Source organism: Zeugodacus cucurbitae, chromosome 3, assembly GCF_028554725.1.
Source record: "Zeugodacus cucurbitae isolate PBARC_wt_2022May chromosome 3, idZeuCucr1.2, whole genome shotgun sequence".
Classification (NCBI taxonomy): domain Eukaryota; kingdom Metazoa; phylum Arthropoda; class Insecta; order Diptera; family Tephritidae; genus Zeugodacus; species Zeugodacus cucurbitae.
The window spans coordinates 33,062,760-33,084,994 of NC_071668.1; the positions used below are offsets into that span (position 1 = coordinate 33,062,760).

At 37.6% G+C, this 22,235-nt stretch overlaps 1 protein-coding gene across 1 annotated transcript; it reads right to left on the reverse strand.

Annotated features, from left to right (window-relative positions):
* Positions 1-10,365: 10,365 nt before the first annotated feature.
* On the reverse strand, positions 10,366-15,023 carry LOC128920118 (uncharacterized). The gene is made up of 3 exons (XM_054226614.1): positions 12,334-15,023; positions 10,541-10,832; positions 10,366-10,479 (listed from the first exon to the last, which is right to left on the reverse strand). Exons 1-3 carry the CDS (start codon positions 15,021-15,023, stop codon positions 10,366-10,368), a joined length of 3,096 nt encoding a protein of 1,031 aa, XP_054082589.1.
* Positions 15,024-22,235: the final 7,212 nt, after the last annotated feature.

The window sequence follows — 22,235 nt, forward strand, 5'->3', positions numbered from 1 at the left end:
TCTCTGGACAATGTCTCCAAGTGTGCTCTCAAATTTACCTCTGCCTATAATTACGATATCATCCGCGTATCCCTGACATCGTATGCCATTCTCTGTCAGTATCTCCAAAAGCTCATCCACGACTAGGCTCCACAAAAGCGGCGATAGTACACCTCCTTGGGGGCATCCCTTAGTTGTGCCGAGGACTGCATCTACCAACCCTATATGCATGCTGACTTGCGGGCAAGGGTTAGTGCTCTAATGCCACAGCCCTGATGTAGTTGTCCACGATTTTCTCCATCCCCTTCAGCAGGAAAGAGGTAAGACTGATTGGCTTATGGGATTTAGCCAAAGAGTTGTCCCTCCTTCCTACTTTCGGTATGAAGACAACTGGTGCAACTCTAAATTTTTTCGGGATGTAGGCATGTGCCAAAATATCTCTCATCAGCCTAGCAAGGTGAATGAGGATATGTTCCTGACCACGTTTCCTTGGCCATCTTCCAGTCTGGTGGGCTCGGTTTGTGATTCTCCATAGGGAATAACTGCTCCATAGAGATCGCACCTGGAAAGTGCGTCTGAAGTAGAAGTCTCGCCCTTTCCTCCAAACTGGTTGTGTACATACCATCAGGGTTCCTGATAGCTAACTTCGTCTCTAATGCTCCTTTGGCTAGGGCTTTGTGGAGCCTGGCTGCCGCAGGGTTTGTAGAGACGTTTTCACAAAATTTCCTGAAAATATCTCTTTTAGGAATTCTAATTTCCTTACTGTACTCATTAAGACTTGTCCTGTATTCATTCCATTCTCCAGTGCGTTTAGCTTTGTTAAACAGTCGATGCACTGATTTCCTTAGTGATGAAAGTTTCTTAGACCACCATGGATTTTTGTTTTTGGTCTTGGACGAGTCAGCGGGCAGCTAAGGGTAACATCAAATACCTCTAGTACCAAGGCAAGATTTGCCAAGCTGCAGTATTCGACCAGCCTCTGTACTTCAGCCGGCGGCGCCACGGACGAGTCTCCCGGAAAGTAGGCTGAAGCAAAGACCACTTCACTCGCTGCGCAGCTAGCCTACGCTGCTACGAGTCCTCTTGTTAGGAACTCTGAAAGACAAAGAAGTCAATATCTTTTCTTATGACCACACAGGCTCTGGGTCTTTCACTAGAGAGATCCCAAATTCCCTTCCTGTTGTTATCTATGAGGCCTTTAACCTCTCCTTTAAAAGCCAATGGTTCCTGTATTAGGAGGGCACCCAAGTTATCCGAGATTAACCTGTTCGAGATGACAGCCGAGACTGCCTTAGCTCTATGCAAGTTCACTTGGCCTATCGCCATGAGGGTTGGGGTCATAGAACCGGCTCCTCTAGGAGTGGTTTCTTCTCCTCACAGGTCTCGTTATCCTGCACACCCACTTTCTCGTCGCAGTTCTTGTCAATCTGCATGGCCTCCGGTGCAAGTCCGTCAAAGAGCTCTTAGGTAGTTGGCAGTGCGTTCTGATCGCTCCCATCAGTCGGTATCCTTTTTTACGGATTAAGGCATAGGACTGATCATCGGTGCCGATGTTCAGTCGGAGCTACGCTTGCTCATCATTATCGTTGATGACCCTCCAGTCCGAGGTGCTTAGGCCCTCTTTTGTGCTTTCAGCAGACCGAACATATATTCCGATGTCTTGCCGGCGCATCTTGGGCGAAATACCGTCATGTTGTAAGTGCTCGGTATGTCATCTCCTCGCCTGGTACAGAGTGAGGGCCCAGTCCTTCCTTGTAGGCGCGGAACAGTCTCCGACAGCCAGGATGCTGTTTGCTCATCTCTGCAGTCGATCAAAAGTAGTCCTGATCGGAAGAAGATGCCCGAAAAAGTCAGAGGATGTTTCCAACTTTTGAGCACTTCATCCATAATTACCTCCTGAAAGGTGGTTAGCATTCCGGCCTCCATAGCTTCCGCTGGGTAGTTGCACGGAAGAACCGCCATCCGTCCGTTGTGCCACCAACCTGTACGTCTCCATGCCTTGCTCTGGCTGTAGGACTTTGCGGATGCGATTTCTGCCGCTTTTTCAGCGGCTCATTCGGCGTAATGTGCCCTCTTCTCCGCTTTTCAGCGGGCGCGGGTGCTCCTGTACTGGATTTCTTACTGTTATGGGACTTCCCACTGCCATTCTCCGAGACATCTCTATCTCTCTCCAGAGTGAGCGCTCTTGCTTCACTTGGGGATTTACCCTTGCTCAGATGCCTGAGGTACCACTTAACGCTGGCTCCGCTCATACCAGCTCTCATGGGGTCATCAACCTTCAAAATCCTGGCACATTCCCCGAAGTTATTGATTTCATTGACAATTATATTTCTACTGATGGTTCAGTAAGCCACTTGGAAACTTTTTTGGGTTAACAAAAGCATAATCACAGTAGGTCGTGTACTAAGGAAGTAAGAGGACAACAATTTTGTCGTTTTGGAATACCATATCAACCAATGTCTTCCACACAAATATTGGTACCTCTTTGCGAAACAACTCAAAATGTTGACATTCATAAGGAAAATTTTTCTAGAATACAAAATATTTTGAATTCAATTCTAACTCCCTATGACATTTCGAATCTAACAGCCGGTTTCACGAAACAAATTTAAGTGAAAAATTATCTATTTCAGTTTCCCCATTTGACTTAATTTTTATTTAAATGGTCTCGCTTTTCATTTAAATATTGTCATATGTAACTATGGTTACATTTTTCTTTCAGCTGATATCCAATATTTTTCTCCATTGTGACAAGTAAATAAAAAATTTTGTTTACATAAATATGCTTTTATTCTTTCTAACATTCATGCCTTTTAATTTTTTGTATACCAATTTTGAATAATGGTGAAAACCAGAAAACTTAAGTACAAAGTTAAATATAATTTAAAATTAAAATTAAATAGAACTTAATTTTCAATTAAAAAATTTCGTGAAACCGGCTGTAAATGATTTTGATAATTTTTTTTTGTCTGATAGCCGAATAAATATGACTTTTGATAACTAGCTTATCAAAACTGAAAATATTTCTGAAAAGAAAAATAGAGGATCGCTGTATAAATGCTTACAATCCTCTTATTTTAGAACTCCATATGGCAACTATGGATATCCAATATATATTGGATGCATATGCTTGCTGTTCATACTCGTATTACATTATGTTCATATAAATCAAACAGAGGAGTTTATAGGCTCTTAAATGATGTCATATCTGAAGTTAATGCCGGAAATTACACAGTAAAGCAAAAACTTCAGAAAATATGTCACAAATTTATATCAGGTACGGACATATCTGCACAAGAAGCAGTCTATTGCTGCATTGGGCTCCATCTTTCCGAAGCAAGTAATGCATAGGGATGCAAACATCGTGAAATGAAACATCGATGGTTCGATGTATCGATGTTTCTTCAAAACCCATCGAAATCAAAAACATCGGCCATTAAAACATCGATACATCGACATATTTTTGAACTTTTTTAACTTATTTTAAGAAGCTGAAGCATAAATAAATGAAATGTGGTACGTCTTAAGTTGATACCTTTTATTTCATTTAGCATTATATGTCTGTTAAAGTTTTTTCTCAATAAATAACAGAATTTCAAAACAACGACATGGAAAGTTTTTTCACTGTCATTTCTTTTCTATTGGCTTCTGATTGGTAGGGGTAACAGCCGATAAATAAATGAAATGTGGTACGTCTTAAGTTGATACCTTTTATTTCACTTAGCATTATATGTCTGTTAAAGTTTTTTCTCAATAAATAACAGAATTTCAAAACAAGGACATGGAAAGTTTTTTCACTGCCATTTCTTTTCTATTGGCTTCTGATTGGTAGGGGTAACAGCCGAGATACACTTTCTCTTGAACCTTCCGTCCCTGTAATTGTAGATAAGTTTGACAGCTTACATTTCACCTTTTGGTGGACCAAATGATTATTCTGGTTCCAAATATCAAACGAGTATTCTGTTTCACACTCATCCGAAGATTCCGTTGTATCAGCGCGATTCTCTGATTTTCTTATGAAAAAAGTATTTATTTTAGCCATAACATCTTTAAAATGCAGTAATTTGAATCTCAGATCTTATGCAGTAGTCTACGCCAGAATTAAATTGTATAAATAAATCATAAAAGTAACCGCAGTATTGTTCAAGCGCACATTCCCTTAAAGAATTCTCCGTATTTTACAAAAATCGAATTCCAATGTAATAAAGCGTATCCAAATAGAAGGTTTTGAATTAATACCCGAAAAAGTGTGAAGGCGTGAAGTCAAATTTTTATATAAAATAAAACATAAAACATCGTTGAAAGTGACATCGATGCATCGATGTTTTTAGATTTGAGACATCGATGGCTAACATCGATGCTTTTTGATGAAAACATCGATGTTTCAAAAACATCGATACATCGTTTGCATCCCTAGTAATGCAGACATATTTATAAATACCTCCCGACCTGAAGAGCGGGTTCGAATGGTAAAATCTGGAGCGGAGCTTCAAAACCTTCCTTCAGAGTCAACTGAAATATTCGTAGCTGGCATTTTAGACCGTTATAAACATTTAAAAAATGTTTGCTTAGCTGATTTTGCATCACTGTATAGATTTATTAAATCTAGTAGAAGAGTACAAGACAGTGATAATGAAGAAGAAAAAATTATTCAAAAATTTTCAATCAACGGAAATTATGAGACAAAGGGAGGATCAGGCTTTCGCTATTGCGTTAAACCGCATGGCATCTGGCACTATGACAAATGATGTAATTTTCCAGCAATTCTTTGGATTAAATTCTTGGAACCTTCTGTTGGCTTGATAGCACGATAAAGAAAGTCTAATCCTCTAGATAGTTCTTGCACTCCAATTGAGAAAGTTATGAGATACTTTCAATATAAAAGAAATGAAAAAATTGCAATTGAAAGAAATCATTTTCCAGTTGTTCCGGCTAGGGGAATAACTATTCATAAAAGTCAGGGTGCCACATATAGTAAAGTTGTAGTTCATACTAGACCCAGAATGACTATATATATTTATATATTTGGCGTAGGAACCGCTTTAAGCGATTGTAGCCAAATCCATCACAGCGCGCCACTCATTCCTCCTTTTTGCTTTTTGGCGCCAACTGGAAACACCAAGTGAAGCCAGGACACTTTGCACTTGGTCTTTCCACCGGAGTGGAGGTCGTCCTCTTCCGCGGCTTCCTTCAGCGGGTACTGCATCGAACACTTGCAGAGATGGAGTGCTTCCATCCATTCGTACAACATGACCTAGCCAACGTAGCCGCTGTCTTTTTATTCGCTGAACTATGTCAATGTCGTCGTTCGTCGTATAAAACGCACAGCTCATCGTTCCATCGTCTACGGTATTCGCTGTTGCCAGTGTTCAGAGGACCATAAATCTTACGCAAAACCTTTCTCTCGAAAATCCCAAGAGTCTTCTCATCAGATGTTATCATCCTCCACGGCGCCATACACCAGGACGGGAATAATGAGTGACTTGTAGAGTTTGATTTTGGTTCGTCCAGAGAGGACTTTACTTTTCAATTGCCTACTCAGTCCAAAGTAGCACCTGTTGGCAAGAGTGATTCTGCGTTGGAATTCAAGGTTGTTAACGCTGGTTCCCAAGTAGACGAAACTATCTACTACTTCAAAGGCATGACTGTCAATAGCGCCGTGGGAGCCAAGACGAGAGTGCGCTGACTGTTTGTTTGATGACAGGAGATATTTCGTCTTGTCCTCCTTCACCACCAGACCCATACGCTTCGTTCCTTTATCTAGTCTGGAAAAAGCAGAACACACGGCGCGGTTGTTGCGTCTATTTAGCTCTGCAGCTCGTATTATTTTTTCCAGCAATAGATTGAAAAAGTCGCGGTGAGTCACCCTGTCTGAAGCCTCGCTTGGTATCGAACGGCTCGGAGAGGTCCTTCCCGATCTTGACGGAGCTTTTGTAGTTGTTCAACGTCAGTTTACATAGCCGTATTAGTTTTCCGGGAATACCAAATTCAGACATCGCGCCATAAAGGCAGCTTATTTTCTTGCTATCGAAAACAGCTTTAAAATCGATGAAAAGATGGTGAGTATCGATTCTTCTCTCTCGGGTCTTTTCCAAGATTCGGCGCATGGTGAATATTTGGTTCATTGTCGATTTTCTAGGTCTAAACCCACATTGATAAGGTCCAATCAGTTCGTTGACGGAGGGCTTCAGTTTTTCACACAATACGCTCGACAAAACCTTATATGGGTTATTAAGGAGACTTATATCACGGTAATTGGCTCAGATTGTGGGGTCTCCCTTTTTATGGATTGGGCAGAGCACACTTAGATTCCAATCGTCGGGCATGCTTTCTTCCGACCTTATTCTGCAATGAAGCTGATGCATGCACCTTATCAGGCCTTCGCCGCCATATTTTAATAGCTCGGCCTCATCTTTTCATAAAATTTTCGAGCATTACCAGCGGCCAGCTTTTCAAGCTTTTTCTTATTACGTCTGCTAATGCGTCTCGCTTCCCTCTTTAGTTCTCGATATCTATCCCACCACGAACGTGTTGTGGTCGATCGCAACGTTTCGAGGTAGGCAGTCTGTTTTCCCTCCACTGCGGAACGACAACTCCCATCGTACCAACTAGTTTTTTGGCGTTGCCGGAGACCAATTGTTTCGGCTGCAGCGGTATGCAATGAGTTTGAGATGTCGTTCCACAGTGGAGAGAAAACGTGATCGATTTGATTTCGCGTGTTTCGATCAGGAGACAGCCACGTTGCTTGATGAATTTTCTTGTGCTGGAATCTGGTACTACAGACAACCATATTTCGGGCCCCAGCGAAGTCGATCAGCCTCAGGCCGTTTGGCGATGTTTCGTCATGGAGGCTGAATTTTCCGACTGTTGTGCCAAAGACACCATCTTTACCCACCCTAGCGTTGAAATCGCCAAGCACGATTTTGACATCGTGACGGGGCAGCGCTCATAGGTGCATTCTAGGCGCTCATAGAAAGCATCTTTGGTCTCATCGTCCTTCTCTTCCGTTTGGGCGTTGGCGCAAATCAGCGATATGTTAAAGAACCTCGCTTTGATGCGGATTGTGGCAAGACGTTCATCCACCCGGGTGAATGCGAGGACTCGGCGACGGAGTCTCCCTCCCACCACAAATCCAACACCAAATTTGTGCTCCTTTATATGGCCGCTGTAGTATATGTCACAAGGACCCACCTTCTTCCGTCCTTGTCCCGTCCATCGCACTTCTTCGACGGCGGTGATGTCAGCCTTTAGTTGTATGAGGACATCAACCAGCTGGGCAGAGGCACCTTCCCAATTGAGGGTCCGGATATTCCAGGTGCATGTCCTCAAATCGTGATCCTTAAAACGTTTGCAGGGGTCGCCATCAAAAGTGGGGTTTCTCTTCCGAGGCTCTGATTGTTTTTTCATTGGGGAGGTTTTTTTATATGGTGGGTCCCAAACCCTACGCACAACCGCATAAGCGCGATTCGCCTTCTCACTTTAACTCGCCTCCAAATGGATGTCTGTTAGCTACTTAGGGGATACTTGGTCAAAAACCGGAAGTCGTGAGCTGCTTGAGTCATATGCAAAAGAATCGTTCCTGGCCACTCCCAAGTGAATGGCAATCAGAAACTTTCCTCACTTGCGTGAACTTCTACATATGACCCCATCACCCAGAATACTTAGAGCTTTGATATATGTCGCTTGTAGTCGAACTACAACCGCAAAAGGTTTTTTCATCGTAGGAAATTTTATTCCCCATAATCAATTTTCTGAGTCATAACCAGTATTTAGAGAACTGATGGAATTGAGCACAAATAAAGCTCTAAGCACAAATTTCAATTTTATGATTTCTCGGGTATCAGCACTTCAATTTTGTTTTCATAATGTTCAGAGTCTTCACGCTCACATTAACGGTATAAAAGGCGACTGCCTGATGCTATCGTCAGATATTTTATGCTTCGTAGAAACGTAGAGCTTTCCTGGTGAACATTTTGAGATACCAGGATTTACTTTACTAAACGAGAAGCATTTTCATTTAAAGGCTTCAACATTAATATTTTGATTCTATATAGAAATTCGGTTTTTACAGTCAGAAATTTAATTGCAGAACTTCATGAAGTCCTCACTACTGAGTTATGCAATGAAAATGTTATAATCGTTGGAGATTTCAATATTTGTCTTAATCGCTGTAGACTTACAATAAAAAATCTTCTCGAAGAAAAAAATTTTAGTTCCCTACTTGGGTTAGAATACTCAACTACACCAGCAGGTGCACAAATTTATTGGGCGTTTTCCAACATGGATCCTTCCCATGTAAATGCCATTTATTATGAAACAGTACATAGTTAGACATGACATCAGACTTATAGCGTTTTCTTTTCTCAAAAAGTGTAACATTCATTCTGTCCTATACTCGGATTTTCCAATTGTGAAGGTTGACCAGCATAACAGGAAGAATTTTTTTTGTTCTTTTATCATGTAAGAAATAGAAAACATTCAAAGAGGTGTTTTAGCATTTGCATTTAGCATTTTTATCGAGATTTATTTTTATTCGTACCAAAAAAATAAAATAAATTAATATATAAATATTTCAAATTAAAAAGTTTATTTATCATTTGTAATTTTTGTTAATATATAAGGATTTGTAAAAATACGACTAAGAAATTAAATTATATAATATAAGAACAAACATACGTTGGATAAATGATGATAAATGTGTACTTATAAGAATCAATGTAAAATATAAGAAATTATCTTTAGAACTGTAAAATAATATACATATGTATGGATATAAATGTAATAGCCCAATGAACATTTTTGTTGATTCTCAAATTGAGATGCGTTTGAGAATCAACCTTAATTTCAAATCTCAAACGTTTGTTCTCTAAGTCATTTCAATTTGAAAACAAAGCCATTCTCAAACAAAAAGGCACATTTTTAATATGAAATTTTCCTTTGTTCTCAATTTGAGAATGTCAAAATCTCCAACATTGTCTCAAATATGAAACGAGAGGAATGGAACGAATTCCAATTACATTAATTGAAGTTGCCACTGATTTAAAAATAAGAACTGGTTGAAATTAAGTTTTAAATTCATTTTTATTTATATAAGAATTTATAGAGGTATATTGTACGCAGTACATATACATATACACATAAATTTTATTAAACAATAAATAACATGGTTGTCGGCTTACGACGAACGGGGCCGATTTACGGTTTTAAAGAAAAGTTATAATTTTGGAATTCAACGTTATAATAATTCAGTGTATTTTGTTTAAAATAAAGTGTACATTAAGTTTTGAAGGGTGTATGTGTATATATGTACAATAATTGTTAATATGTTTAAATACAATGTAACTTTAATTTAGTGTTAGTATATATTTATTTTATTGACCTGTTTTGCGTATGATTTTTCGTTCTTGTGTTGTATGGTGTTGAATGTTGTGATTGTGAGGGATATGCTCTCCGAGTTATTCTCCAAGTGATTGTTGAATTGTTGTTCACTTTCCTTTTTGTGTAATAAACTTGTGTTTTGAATCTTGCATTTGATTTATTTCACTGTATATTGAATTTGTGTGTTTGGTTCACTTCAGAAAAAGCGCGGGTGTTTTGTTCGGATCCTTCCAAAGATGTCTTATTTTTCTTCGTATAATGTTTGTTGTAAAAATTAGTGAAGTTGGTTTCGGTCGGCTTATCTCCTTTGCATTACTGTTCTATTACTTTTCGGAGTAATTGAAAGTAATGCAGAGGAGTTTTTTGTTTGCACTAAACATTCCGGCCGCCTTGCAGTATCTGCGAAATAAGTGGGATTAGTGGGGTATACTTGATAGAGTTCTATGTGAGTAATGATAGTAAATTGACTGATAATACTTAGGTTTATTCGCTATTATAGAGTTCCAGTGAGGGTCCAGCCGAAGGCTGTATTTTGTGCTACCACCGTACTATTATCGGGGATATACAATCCGCTTCGGATGATATGTGGGTATATATCCGCTCCAATTTCTATCATTAGTTCTCCGTTGTTGTAAAAATAAGGGTCAGCGAGGACTAAGAGATCAAACCGTGTTTGAATATCGTCACTTAAGTCCTGCTCATAGGGTTTTTTGGGTAACTGCTGCGTGATAATAGAGTTGCACTCCGAACGAAACTTGTCATCGTTGATTGATCCAATTTGAATGTTACAGATACGATATGTGTTTAGGTATATGATAGGTAGTTTCAATTTTTTAACTAGATCGGCCGCTATATTTGTTATTTTGAGGGTCGGGTTTAAGATGGCTCGAACTTTGTGCCACATACCATCGCATTTCAAACGGATAATCGTTGTGGGTATTAGTGTTTGTTTAGCCAGTAAGGATGGTAATCGGGTTTCTATTGGAGATCTTGTTTTCTCAACGACTTTTACTTCGTTAGCTGTGTATAACCTTGGGTGACCATGTAGGGTTGTATGGTGCTTCCCATTGCAAGTGGAGCATCGGTTCTTACTGGTGCATCCTTCCGTCCTGTGGGATCTGGCTAAACAATTAACACAATAGCGGTGTTTGATCACAGCTTCGTACTTTTTGTATATGTTAACCGACAAGTACATGGTACAAGTGGCTAACCGGTGATCCTTTTTGCACAATCCGCAAGCAATATGACGATGAGTTGTTCTTCGGTGGGTTATGGTTTTTCGGGTCGTATGGAGATCGCTATCATTTTCTTCACGGATAGTGGGTAGAGTTGAATGAAAACGTTGTATGTGTCGAGACATTGTTTCGTCTTCTGGTGTTGGTGTAATACTACGTCTTACACCACGAGATAGTATGGTAGACGTTAGACTATTTCGTCGAGCATTTAATGTCTTAATGGTGGTTGGAGCCATTTCTCTAAAAAGAAAAAAAAATGTTAAGTTAGTTTGTACTTAAAATTACAATTTTAGTAATGGGTCGGGTTATTGTGCCTTGAGCAGTTCGGATTTCAACCACTCGTGTTTTATTGTCCAAACCGAAAAACACCTTTTCGATTCGGCCTAATTTCCACTCGTTTGGTGATGTGTTTTCGTTTCTAATGACAACAAGATCGTTTATTTCAACGTTACGCTGCGGGTATTTCCATTTGTAACGTCTGTGGAGTTCCATAAGGTATTCTTCCTTCCATCTTTTACAGAAATGTTGGTAGAGTATTTTCAATTTTTGCCATCTGTTAACGATGCTTAAGTTAGCATCCTCTAAATTGGGTTCAGCTGGTGTTAGTAGTGGAGTACCTATTAGGAAGTGTCCTGGAGTCAATGGTTCCAAGTCTGATGAGTCGTCGTTTGTAGGACTTATTGGGCGAGAGTTTAAACAACTTTCGATGCGGGTTAATATGGTAGCAAATTCTTCGAATGTAAATTTCTGCGCTTTGGCGATCTTTTTTAAATGGGTTTTAAAACTTTTAACGCCTGCTTCCCATAATCCACCCATATGCGGAGCTCCTGGTGGATTGAAGTGCCATGAGATGTATTGATGACTATGTAGAGTTGTAACTCGAGTTCGAAGTGTTGTAAAGAATTCTCGCCGATCTTTGGTCAATAACTGCGAAGCTCCTACAAAGTTTGTTCCGTTGTCGGAATAAAGATTGGCGGGACATCCACGCCTGGAGAAGAAACGGGTGAATGCTGCTAAAAATGCTTGGGTAGTGAGATCGCTGACGGGTTCGAGATGGATTGCCTTAGTCGAGAAACATACAAATACACATACATAGCCTTTGGTAATTAGACATGCTCTCCCAGTGTAGTTTTTTATGTCATAGGGTCCGGCAAAGTCGATACCTGTAGTAACAAATGGTCGGGTTAGTGTTGTTCTTTCCATTGGGAGCGCTGCCATTATTTGGGTTTGTTGAGTATTTCTGTGTATGATACAAGTTTTGCACTGATGTATAGTGGTTTTGATCAGCACCTTTAGTTTGGGTATCCAAAATTCTGTTCGTAAGAGTCGAAGAACTAGTTGATTTCCGCCGTGTAGGGTTACTAAGTGGGTAAATTGGGTTAGTAGTTTGGATATACGACTACTATAGGATAGTAAAATTGGGTGACGTTCGTTGTAAGTTAGTGCTGCAGAATTGCTTAATCTGCCATCAATTCTCATGATTCCTTTAGGGTCAATGAATGGGTTTAGTGTTAGTAATGCACTTTTTTTGTGTATTTGGGTCTTATGGGTTAGAGCGTCATATTCTTCTTGGAAATACGTTTTTTGGGCCTGAATGATTAGCTTCATTCGTGTAATTTTAAATTCTTCAGGGGTGATCTCATGGTTTGAGTACTGAGTTTCTCGTCTCCTTGGTGAGGCGTTTGAACAAAACCTGAATACGTATGCGATAGTACGAATAGCTCTGGGTAGTGAGGAAAACCTTTCAAGAATATCCTCTTGTGTCGTAATCGCAAACGTCTTAACTGTTTTGTATTCTAGGGTAGTGTTGTAGGAATTTTCAGTTATTGGAAATTCTTCTTTTCTACGTTGTAGCCATTCGGGTCCTTGCCACCAAAGGTTGCAATTTATAAGTTCCGTGGGTGTGCATCCTCGACTTGCCAAATCTGCGGGATTGTCTTGACTCTCGACATGGTGCCAATTTTCGACTCCGACTTTCTCGGCAATCGCAGCGACTCGGTGAGAAACGAATGTGGTCCATGAACAGGGTGGTTTGCTTAACCAAGCTAGAACTATTGTAGAGTCTGTCCAGAAATAATTTTTATATTGGATTAAGTTTAATTGGGTTAGAGTAGACTTAGTAAGATTGGCTAGCAGAACAGCTCCGCAGAGTTCCAATCTGGGTAGCGATAGGGTTTTAATAGGAGCAACTCTAGTCTTTGATACTAAGAGAGTTGTCCATATTTTGTCACCAATTAAGACTCGTATGAATAGTGTTGCAGCATATGCTTTCTCTGAGGCATCGGAGAAACCGTGAAATTCGATGATTGCTGACGGAGAGAAGTGAGTCCAACGAGGTATCTCGATTTGATTTATATTTTCAGATTCTTTCACAAAGCTATTCCATCGATGAAGGGTGAGTGGCTTTAAACTTTCATCCCAGTCAGATTTATCAAGCCATATTTGTTGCATAATTATTTTTGCCGATATTATAATGGGACTAAGCCAACCAGCTGGGTCAAATAATTTTGCTATGGCTGATAAAACTTCACGTTTGGTATATGCGGGTCTTTTCTCCATTGGGTCCACGCGAAAGAAGAATGAATCCTTTTTTGAATTCCATCGAATTCCTAGTGTTTTTGTGTTTCCGGGTTCAGAAAGGTTGAGAGTTTCTGTATCTAATAGATGATCGTGTGGAAGTCCTTTGAGAATATGTGGGTGATTTGAGGTCCATTTTCTTAAAGCGAATCCTGGGAGTTGTAGAGCAGAAATTAGTTCATCTCGTGCAGATTTTGCGGTGGTTATGTCATGGGTTCCTGCTAAAACGTCGTCCACATACATTTCTTGACGCAGAATTTTCGCTGCTAATGGGTGAGTTTCCTGTACATCATCGGCTAACTTCATGAGGGTTCGGATTGCTAGGTATGGTGCGCAGTTTATGCCGAACGTAACCGTTTGGAGTTCGAAGTCTTCTATAGTGTCTTCCGGGGTCTTTCTGAAGAGGATCCTTTGGAACCGAGTGTGTTTAGGGTCCACTAATATTTGTCGGTACATTTTTTGAATGTCCGCATTAAAAACGAATTGGAAGAGTCTCCAGTTTGTGATTAGAATCACTAGGTCTTTTTGTAAAGTGGGTCCGATGTGTAAAATGTCATTTAAACTTTTGTGATTTGACGTGGGGCAAGACGCATTAAATACCACACGCAATTTCGTAGTAATACGGTCGGGTTTAATGACTGCGTGATGTGGTAAGTAATATTGCGTCGCTTTATCTGCGGGTTCATTTTTGACCTTTTTCATATGTCCAAGTTCCAAATATTCCATAATTGCTTTATCATATTCGGCCTTTACATCGGGTCTTTTGAGTAAAGACCTTTCATTTCTGAGGAATTGAGCTAATGCTATGTGTCTAGATTGTCCAATATCAATATTTGTGGGTTCTTTGAATGGCAGGGTTACTACATAGCGCCCATTTGAGTTACGTCGGGTTGTTTTTTCGTAATTTTCCTCACAAAATTTATCTGCTGTTGAAATTATGGAATCCTTTGGGATTTCCTCCACCTCCCAAAAGCGTGTGAGTAGATACTCAGGGTTCATTTTATTGTGAAATGATACTATTGAAGAGTTTTGGGTGGGTTGGGTAATGGGTCCGGATAAAATCCATCCAAATTTCGTTTCTTGGGCTAGGAGTGAGCCTAAAATATTTCGTTTTACTCCACTTAGTATGATATTTGGGTAGATATCGCTACCAATTAATATATCCACGGGTCTTGGTTTGTGGAATTGTGCATCTGCTAGCGTGAAGCCGAGGTTCTTTAGGCACAGAGTAGGGTCTATCGGGTATGAGGGTAAATTATCGGTAAGGCTATTCAGAATGAATGCCTGAGTTGATATTCTATAATTTGCATTTGTGTGTGAACAAAGCGTTATATTACAAATTTTCGTAAGTGTTGCTGAAACCGCATTGTTTAGTCCAGTCACTTGTGCTGATACAGAGTGGGTGGGTATATCCAGACTTCGTTGAAGTCTTTGAGATATAAATGTCGCCTCTGATCCTGAATCTATAAGAGCTCTTGCTGAAAATCGCTGACCATTATGTTCTACTTGTACCATTGCAGTACCCAATAATATCTGCTTCCTACTTGGGTTGTGTGGGTCTTGTGTTGAGAGTTCAGTGGACTGTATCGTTGTGGTGTAGGCTTGCTGATTTGAATTTTGGGTAGGTGTTGTGGTATTTGCCGTGGTAGCAGCAGTTGAACTGGTCGCTTTTGGGGTTTCCGGGGTTGATTCAGGTTGAGGTCTAATTTCTTTATGTATCAGGGTATTATGTTTTTTGTGACATTTACGGCATGAGTATTTACTGATACAATTCTTGTAGCTGTGTGATGTAGCTAAACAATTGTAGCAATAACCGTACCTTTTGATTGTAGAAATACGGGTCTCCACATTCATTGCTAAAAATTTGGGGCATTCACGAATTGGATGATGGTTTTTGCAAAGTTTGCAACTATCTGAGTCCGGGTAGGGTTGAGAATTAGTGTAATTATTACCTTTTCGGTGGTTTGAGGGTTCAGCTATTTGATTTTTAGACACGTTAACATGAAATGTGTTAAACTTCTTTTCGTCTGTCTTTTTTACTGAACTAGGATGAGATGAGTGGGGTTTTGCTAATGAAGCCTTGAAATTTCCAACAGATTCGAGGGTTTTGTATTTATGTATTTATGTTAAGGTGTCGAAATTTGACCATGTGGGTATAGTGGTATTATCTGATAGGGTATATTCAAATGCTTCTAACGTCTGTTTTGGTAGTTTTGAACAACAAAGATATATTAATATCGGGTCCCAATTTTGGGTGTTTATATCCAGATTTGTTAAATTAGTTAAAACGTTATTAACCGCACGTTGTAGGGCTTTTATAGCGCAGCCTGTTTCTTGGGTTACATCGGGTAAGCTAAACAGAGTCTTCAATTGGGTGTTCACCTGCATCCTTTTATTTTCATACTGGTCGACAAGATTTTTCCAGGCCAGTATGAAACCATCATTTGTAAGGGGTGTGTTTTTAATTGCCTCTCTTGCTTCACCTCGGGTCTTCTGAGTAAGGTGGAAAAGTTTTTCGACATTGCTAATTGTCGGGTTACGGATATACAATGCTGTAAACATGTCCCGAAAAGTGGGCCAATTTGTATAATCTCCGTAGAAAATGTCAGTGTCGCATGGTGGTAGATGAACTTTGGGGCTGAAATCTATTGCTGTGGCTTCAGAGGGTCTTTCCTTTATAGGTTGGTTTGACACCTGTGTTTTACGTAAATCGACATTTTCATTAATTGATGCTAAACAAGAGAGGTACATTTGATAGCATTTTTTATATCTATCTTTGACTTTATTAAAGTCGATGGTTTCTTGGGTTTCGCGAGAAAGTCTGCGAATTGCAGCATGTGCTTTTTTCGCTTCCTCGTAAAGCGAGTTGAGTTCGACTCTTTTGATCTCGAGAGTGTAAACAGTTTCCTCTTCAGTGTGAGTCTGGAAATAATCTTCCACAAATTCGATTAAATCGGTTGTGGTGAATTCGAAATCTTCCATTTTAGTTGGAGGGGTGGGTATTGTTTGAGGTAGAAGAAATAGTTTGATAAATTGGGTGGAGAATGAATTTAGAATAACTAGAATAATTTTTTTTTTTTTTTTTTTTTTTTTTTTTTTTTTTTTAAGTGTTAAAAGTTTTAATATTTGAAATAGAAAAATATGTTTATAATCTATACGCAAAATAGATGATTAAATTTGAACCGCAAAATTTTATTGAATGATCGCAATTTTTCCTTTTGGGTCACCGTTCAAATTTCCTGTTGGGTCGTTGGTCGTTCTATTATATGCTGCTCGCTATTAGTCCGCCACTAACAATTCGTATACGAACTAGTTCGCTAGTTCGTAGGTATAAAAGTAGGTGAGTGCGATTGTGTATATTTATTTAAGTATTTATTATTTTTGTTACTAGAAGAGTGCAATAACCAATTATGTATTTTATTCTTGCACTTCTTCTTTCGGGTGTATTTATGTATGTACACAAGTAATTAATGCAATAAAAACTTAGTTAAACTCAATAGTCAAATAAATTGAATTTAAGAACCCTTCAGCACACAATTTGAAAATTGAAAATTTAACACTTTTTATTAGCACTTTTGACATAAATAAGTATAATAAATATGGGTCGCACTTACAGTTTTTGCCTTTCTGGATAGTGTAAGGTATTTATTTAATATTTTTGTGTCCTATTGGTGGTGTTCGGCATGCAAGCTTTTTGTTGGGTACACTATGTTTCCGTGATGTAATTCCAACGATGATTTTGATGTCGGGTGAATTCCCACGAAGAACTTTTCTTTAAATTATCGCGGCTCGATGGATCAAAATGTCGGCTTACGACGAACGGGGCCGATTTACGGTTTTAAAGAAAAGTTATAATTTTGGAATTCAACGTTATAATAATTCAGTGTATTTTGTTTAAAATAAAGTGTACATTAAGTTTTGAAGGGTGTATGTGTATATATGTACAATAATTGTTAATATGTTTAAATACAATGTAACTTTAATTTAGTGTTAGTATATAACTATTTAGTCAATAAGTTTTGCGTATGATTTTTCCTTCTTGTGTTGTATGGTGTTGAATGTTGTGATTGTGAGGGATATGCTCTCCGAGTTATTCTCCAAGTGATTGTTGAATTGTTGTTCACTTTCCTTTTTGTGTAATAAACTTGTGTTTTGAATCTTGCATTTGATTTATTTCACTGTATATTGAATTTGTGTGTTTGGTTCACTTCAGAAAAAGCGCGGGTGTTTTGTTCGGATCCTTCCAAAGATGTCTTCTTTTTCTTCGTATAATGTTTGTTGTAAAAATTAGTGAAGTTGGTTTCGGTCGGCTTATCTCCTTTGCATTACTGTTCTATTACTTTTCGGAGTAATTGAAAGTAATGCAGAGGAGTTTTTTGTTTGCACTAAACAATGGTAACGTAACAAAAATTCATTTTTTAATTTAAATTAACGAAAATAATGTACATCCTTAAGATAAGGAAACAAACGAAAAAGTTAATTTCAGTACAAAACTTAAAAATAATCCAATTACAACTTACAAAATTAAAATTAAAATTGCAGCGCAATAATATAAGAACTAATTAATTTACGATTACCGATGACATATTCTTTTTGTTTTCGTATTCAATTCTTTTTTTATTCTGTTGCTGGCGTGTTGGAAAAAATTCAATGTAGTCCGCTCGAATTCCATATCCGTGGCAGCGGTAGGGAATTTTTGATGGTATGCCTCTATAATAGAAAAAAATTACAAATAAGAATAAAGCAATAAAATAAATATTACGCCTTAATGCTGTCGTCACACTAAGTGCTCTTGCCGGTTTTTTCGTCTTCGTTCCTTTCCAGCAGTATATCTGGGCAACATCGTCCGTAAAAACTTTTCGCCAAGCCATTTTAACAAATTTGTTCGAATTGGATGCTTCAGCCACCTATAAAATATATATAGACAAATTATTGATGTAATAATATAAATGAGAATTTACCAAATCGTTAAATTTTGTTTCGGAAGATTGAATTTTGTCTTCAAAAGTAGCGAAATCATGCGCTTCTGCAAAAGGTTTTTGTGGCAAAATTTTATTTCTTTTTTTTGTAGCATTATGTGAGGTCGATTTAACTTCTTCCAATACTCTCTTCAGAAGCTTTTGAGTTGTATGATGTTCTGAAATTATCGAAATTATCATATGCATATGTGCAATAACTATATAAATATATATATGTGCCTTTTAACAAATCTTCTACCTTCTTATCCAGACTATCCAGTTTGCTATTTAAGTCGTCAAAATCTACGATTTAATTAAAATGTTAAAACCACTTCAAAAAAACGATATTGTATTAACTACTTACTTGATTTAGTGGTTTGCTCACATCCAATCGATATAAACGAGCTATTGAAATCCATCTAATTGTGAATAAGAGGAATAAATACATATTGACTACATTCAAAATTACTAAGCAAGATCATTTTTTGTGATATTTCTTCCGCTAAATGCTGATAGACGCAACTTGAAAATTGTAAAGCAGAGCAATATCTTATATTAAAGTTTGATGATTTTATTGGTGTAATAAAGAAGTCATTCAAATTGATAACTTCCACGGATGAAATTTTTGATACACCATTTTCCTGTGAAAAATGTATGACTTTAAAAATCTTATTTTTTATGTTGTAAAAATTATCTGGCATTTTTAAGGATAAATAAAATGAATTTGTGTTTATTGATTTCATTGGCTGATTTTGCTTTACATTTGCAACCTCAAAATTATCATTACTGAACAAACTTTCCTCAACTAAACGATTATAAATATTAAAAGAATTTTCGCACACTCATTATTTTCGGTGCAAGAGGTTTCATTTAATAAAATTCGCATACCCAAACTAAGTAGCAAAAAGTGATTGTACCTTTCAGCGTCTAAAATATCAGCTAGTAAAACAATTCCGGTATATAATAGAAACTGCCTTAGTTCTGTAGCCTTAAACCTCTCAATTTCTTGTAGGGAACGTGGATGTCGTGCAAATTCCTTGGGAACTTGATTACTTAAAAAGAGTATTTTAGAATTTAATGAATTAATTTGGGCTGGTTTTAAAGAATACAATCTATTTTTGTGCCTAATCCAGCCAAGAAGTAAGCTTTTCATGACACCTAAACACACCACATGCATATAGTCATATGGAAATGACTTCACAATGTCGATTGGTAACTTTTCAATAGCTATTTGATCCAATATTTTATGATGATTTACATTATTTCGTGAGCGAAAATCTGCATCTGTTGCACTACGGAAAATTATCCGATGTCCTACAGATTCACCTTTTTGAGTGCATTTTAAGCAACAAAAAAAGCCAGTATATCCTTTAACACCTAATACATAGGATCTTGCTGGAGCATCACAAATAAAAGACCGGCAATAAATTGAAAAATGTTTACCATTGAAGTTTAAACCATGTTCTAATAAGTACAACAACTCATCCACAAATCTTTTCAAGAAGATGTTCGGGCAGAGTGCCTTACTATTTCCGCAATATGCTCCCACAACCATGACAACTGGTTCCCCATTTACATTTATTAAAATGGGCCAAGCTTGCAAATTTGAACTTTTTGCGAGTGGAAGGCCATCAATATTAATGTTGAGGTGAATTTCGGTGGAATCAAATGATTTCCTCAATAAAAAATCTGTCAGGGAGTCTTCTATGCCGTAGTGAATATACTCTCCTGTTCCCATTTTCTCCACGGGTGGAATCTTAGGAGTACACTTTAAAGTTCGTGCATCCTTTGGAATATCTCTAATATATTTTTGTAGAATTCCTAACAGACTACTAGTTGCAACGGTGGAAATATTAAATTTGACCGAACACTCCGCTAGCTCTTTCCTAACTGAAGTGTTTGTCACGTTTAGGTTGGATTCCTCATATACGGAATCTTCACTTTCTATATCACTAAACTCATATTCCACCCTATTGGAAGTAGAAGGACTTTCCTCCATAGCCGCATCTACACCTGGGATCTCCATGCTTTTATTTTTCCCTACTCCATCACTATCTGTGAGCAAGTCAAATATATGCCTCACTTCACTTTTTATTTTCTTTGTAGTATGCATTTTCTGTTCGAAATATCACAATTATAACAAATATTTATAACATTATACTTCCTCTCACTTTTATTCTTCAAAATTACTGCACATCACGATTACGTTTTTTTAATTATGAATACTTTTTGACAGATGATTGATTGATTATTGAACGGAACGAAACGGCATGCCATATATTTGAGAAAATGATTTTTATCAAATTGTCAAATGTTGGAAACAAATTTGAGAAATAACCTTTGAGAAAATGTTGGCTTTCAAATTGTAAAATGTTGGAAACAGATTTGAGAAATAGACTTTGAGAAACGTTTGAGAAAATGTTGTCTTTCAAATTGCATAAATGTTGAACTTCAAATTGAAAATTAATATTTTCTCCAACGTTTGAGAATTTCAATTCCAGTGTTTGTTGGGAGTTGATAAAAATTTTTATTTTTAAGTTTAAAATGTATAATCATATTGATGTAACAAATAAAATTCTGAATTCCTTGTCAAAAATCTATTCTTTTCATATTCATAAATTTGGTTTAAAACAAAGTTTTGTCAACATTTTAAAATATTCCCGCACTTGTGAGTCTTATAGTTGCAAATTTACAGTTAACAAATTTTGCTAGTAAATTGGTGGAGAAGTGGAAAATGAGTCACAGGATGATGGCTTGTATGAAGAGTGAAATAAGGAATGGTTAAATGGAGATCTTATTTTCCCTGAAGCAGCCTTTGATCAACGTAAACAAAAACCTTTTTCAGAGTGTGCTACTAAAACTCAAATAAAAACAAGTAAGGAAAGGCTAAGTTCGGGTGCAACCGAACATTTTATACTCTAGCAATTTATTGAAGAAATTTTATTTACATAACATACAAATTTACCTATAAATTCGGCATAAAGTTTAATAGAATAACGAAAATTGTCCTATATAGTATATGAGGGCTGAGGTAATTCCTGAACCGATTTCATTCATTTTCACCAGTAAGGTACTCTATATCCAAGACTATACACTCACTTAATTTCGCTAAGATATCTCACATATTAACCAATACATATATGCAGATTAAAGCCCACCGTATTTTTGAAAAACCTATAATTAGATATATGGGAACAAGGAGATGTTATTATCCGATTTTAATAATTTTTGGAACAGTGACACACTATTAGAAGAAAACAATTTCCTCTGAATTACATTAAATTATCAGAGAGATTTATCCATATTTTCGGTTAAAATTTACCCTTAGGCGCGGAGTTCAACATGTTCGATAACAAGGGCCTTGAAAAGTTATAGTCCGTTTTCGACAATTTTTTCTCAAGTGAAGCCAGAGATTATATGCACTACTGGTGTAAAGTTTTATTCCGCTATATTCATTGGTTCCTTATGTATACATTATAAAGTGAAGGAATCAGATGAAATTCAAATTTGAGTTATATGGGAAGTTGTCGTGGTTATGAACCGATTTCATCCATTTTTCGCATGTGTCACCAGGGTGTCAAGGTATTATGTACCGAATTTCATTGAAATCTGTCGAGTAGTTCCTGAGATATGGTTTTTGACCCATAAGTGGGCGATGCCACGCCCATTTTTCATTTTGTCTGAGTGCAGCTTCTTTCTGCTATTTCTTATGTAAAATTTAGTGTTTCTGACGTTTTTGGTTAGTGAGTTAACCCACTTTTAGTCATTTTCAACCTAACCTTTGTATGAGAGATGGACGTGGTTATTATTCGATTTCTTTCATATTTGGACTGTTTAAGGAAACGGCTAAAAGAAACGACTGCAGAAAGTTTGGTTTATATAGATTTATTGGTTTGCGAGTTATATACAAAAAAACCTAGTTGAGGGCGAGGTCATAACTTTATTTATGGCTTAGTTATGACACTTTATAGGTTTTTGGTTTTCGCCATTTTATGGGCGTGGCAATGGTCCGATTTTGCCCATTTTCGAAAGCAACCTCCTCAGGGTGCCGAGGAATACGTGTTCCAAGTTTCGTTAAGATATCTCAATATTTACTCAAGTTTTCCGT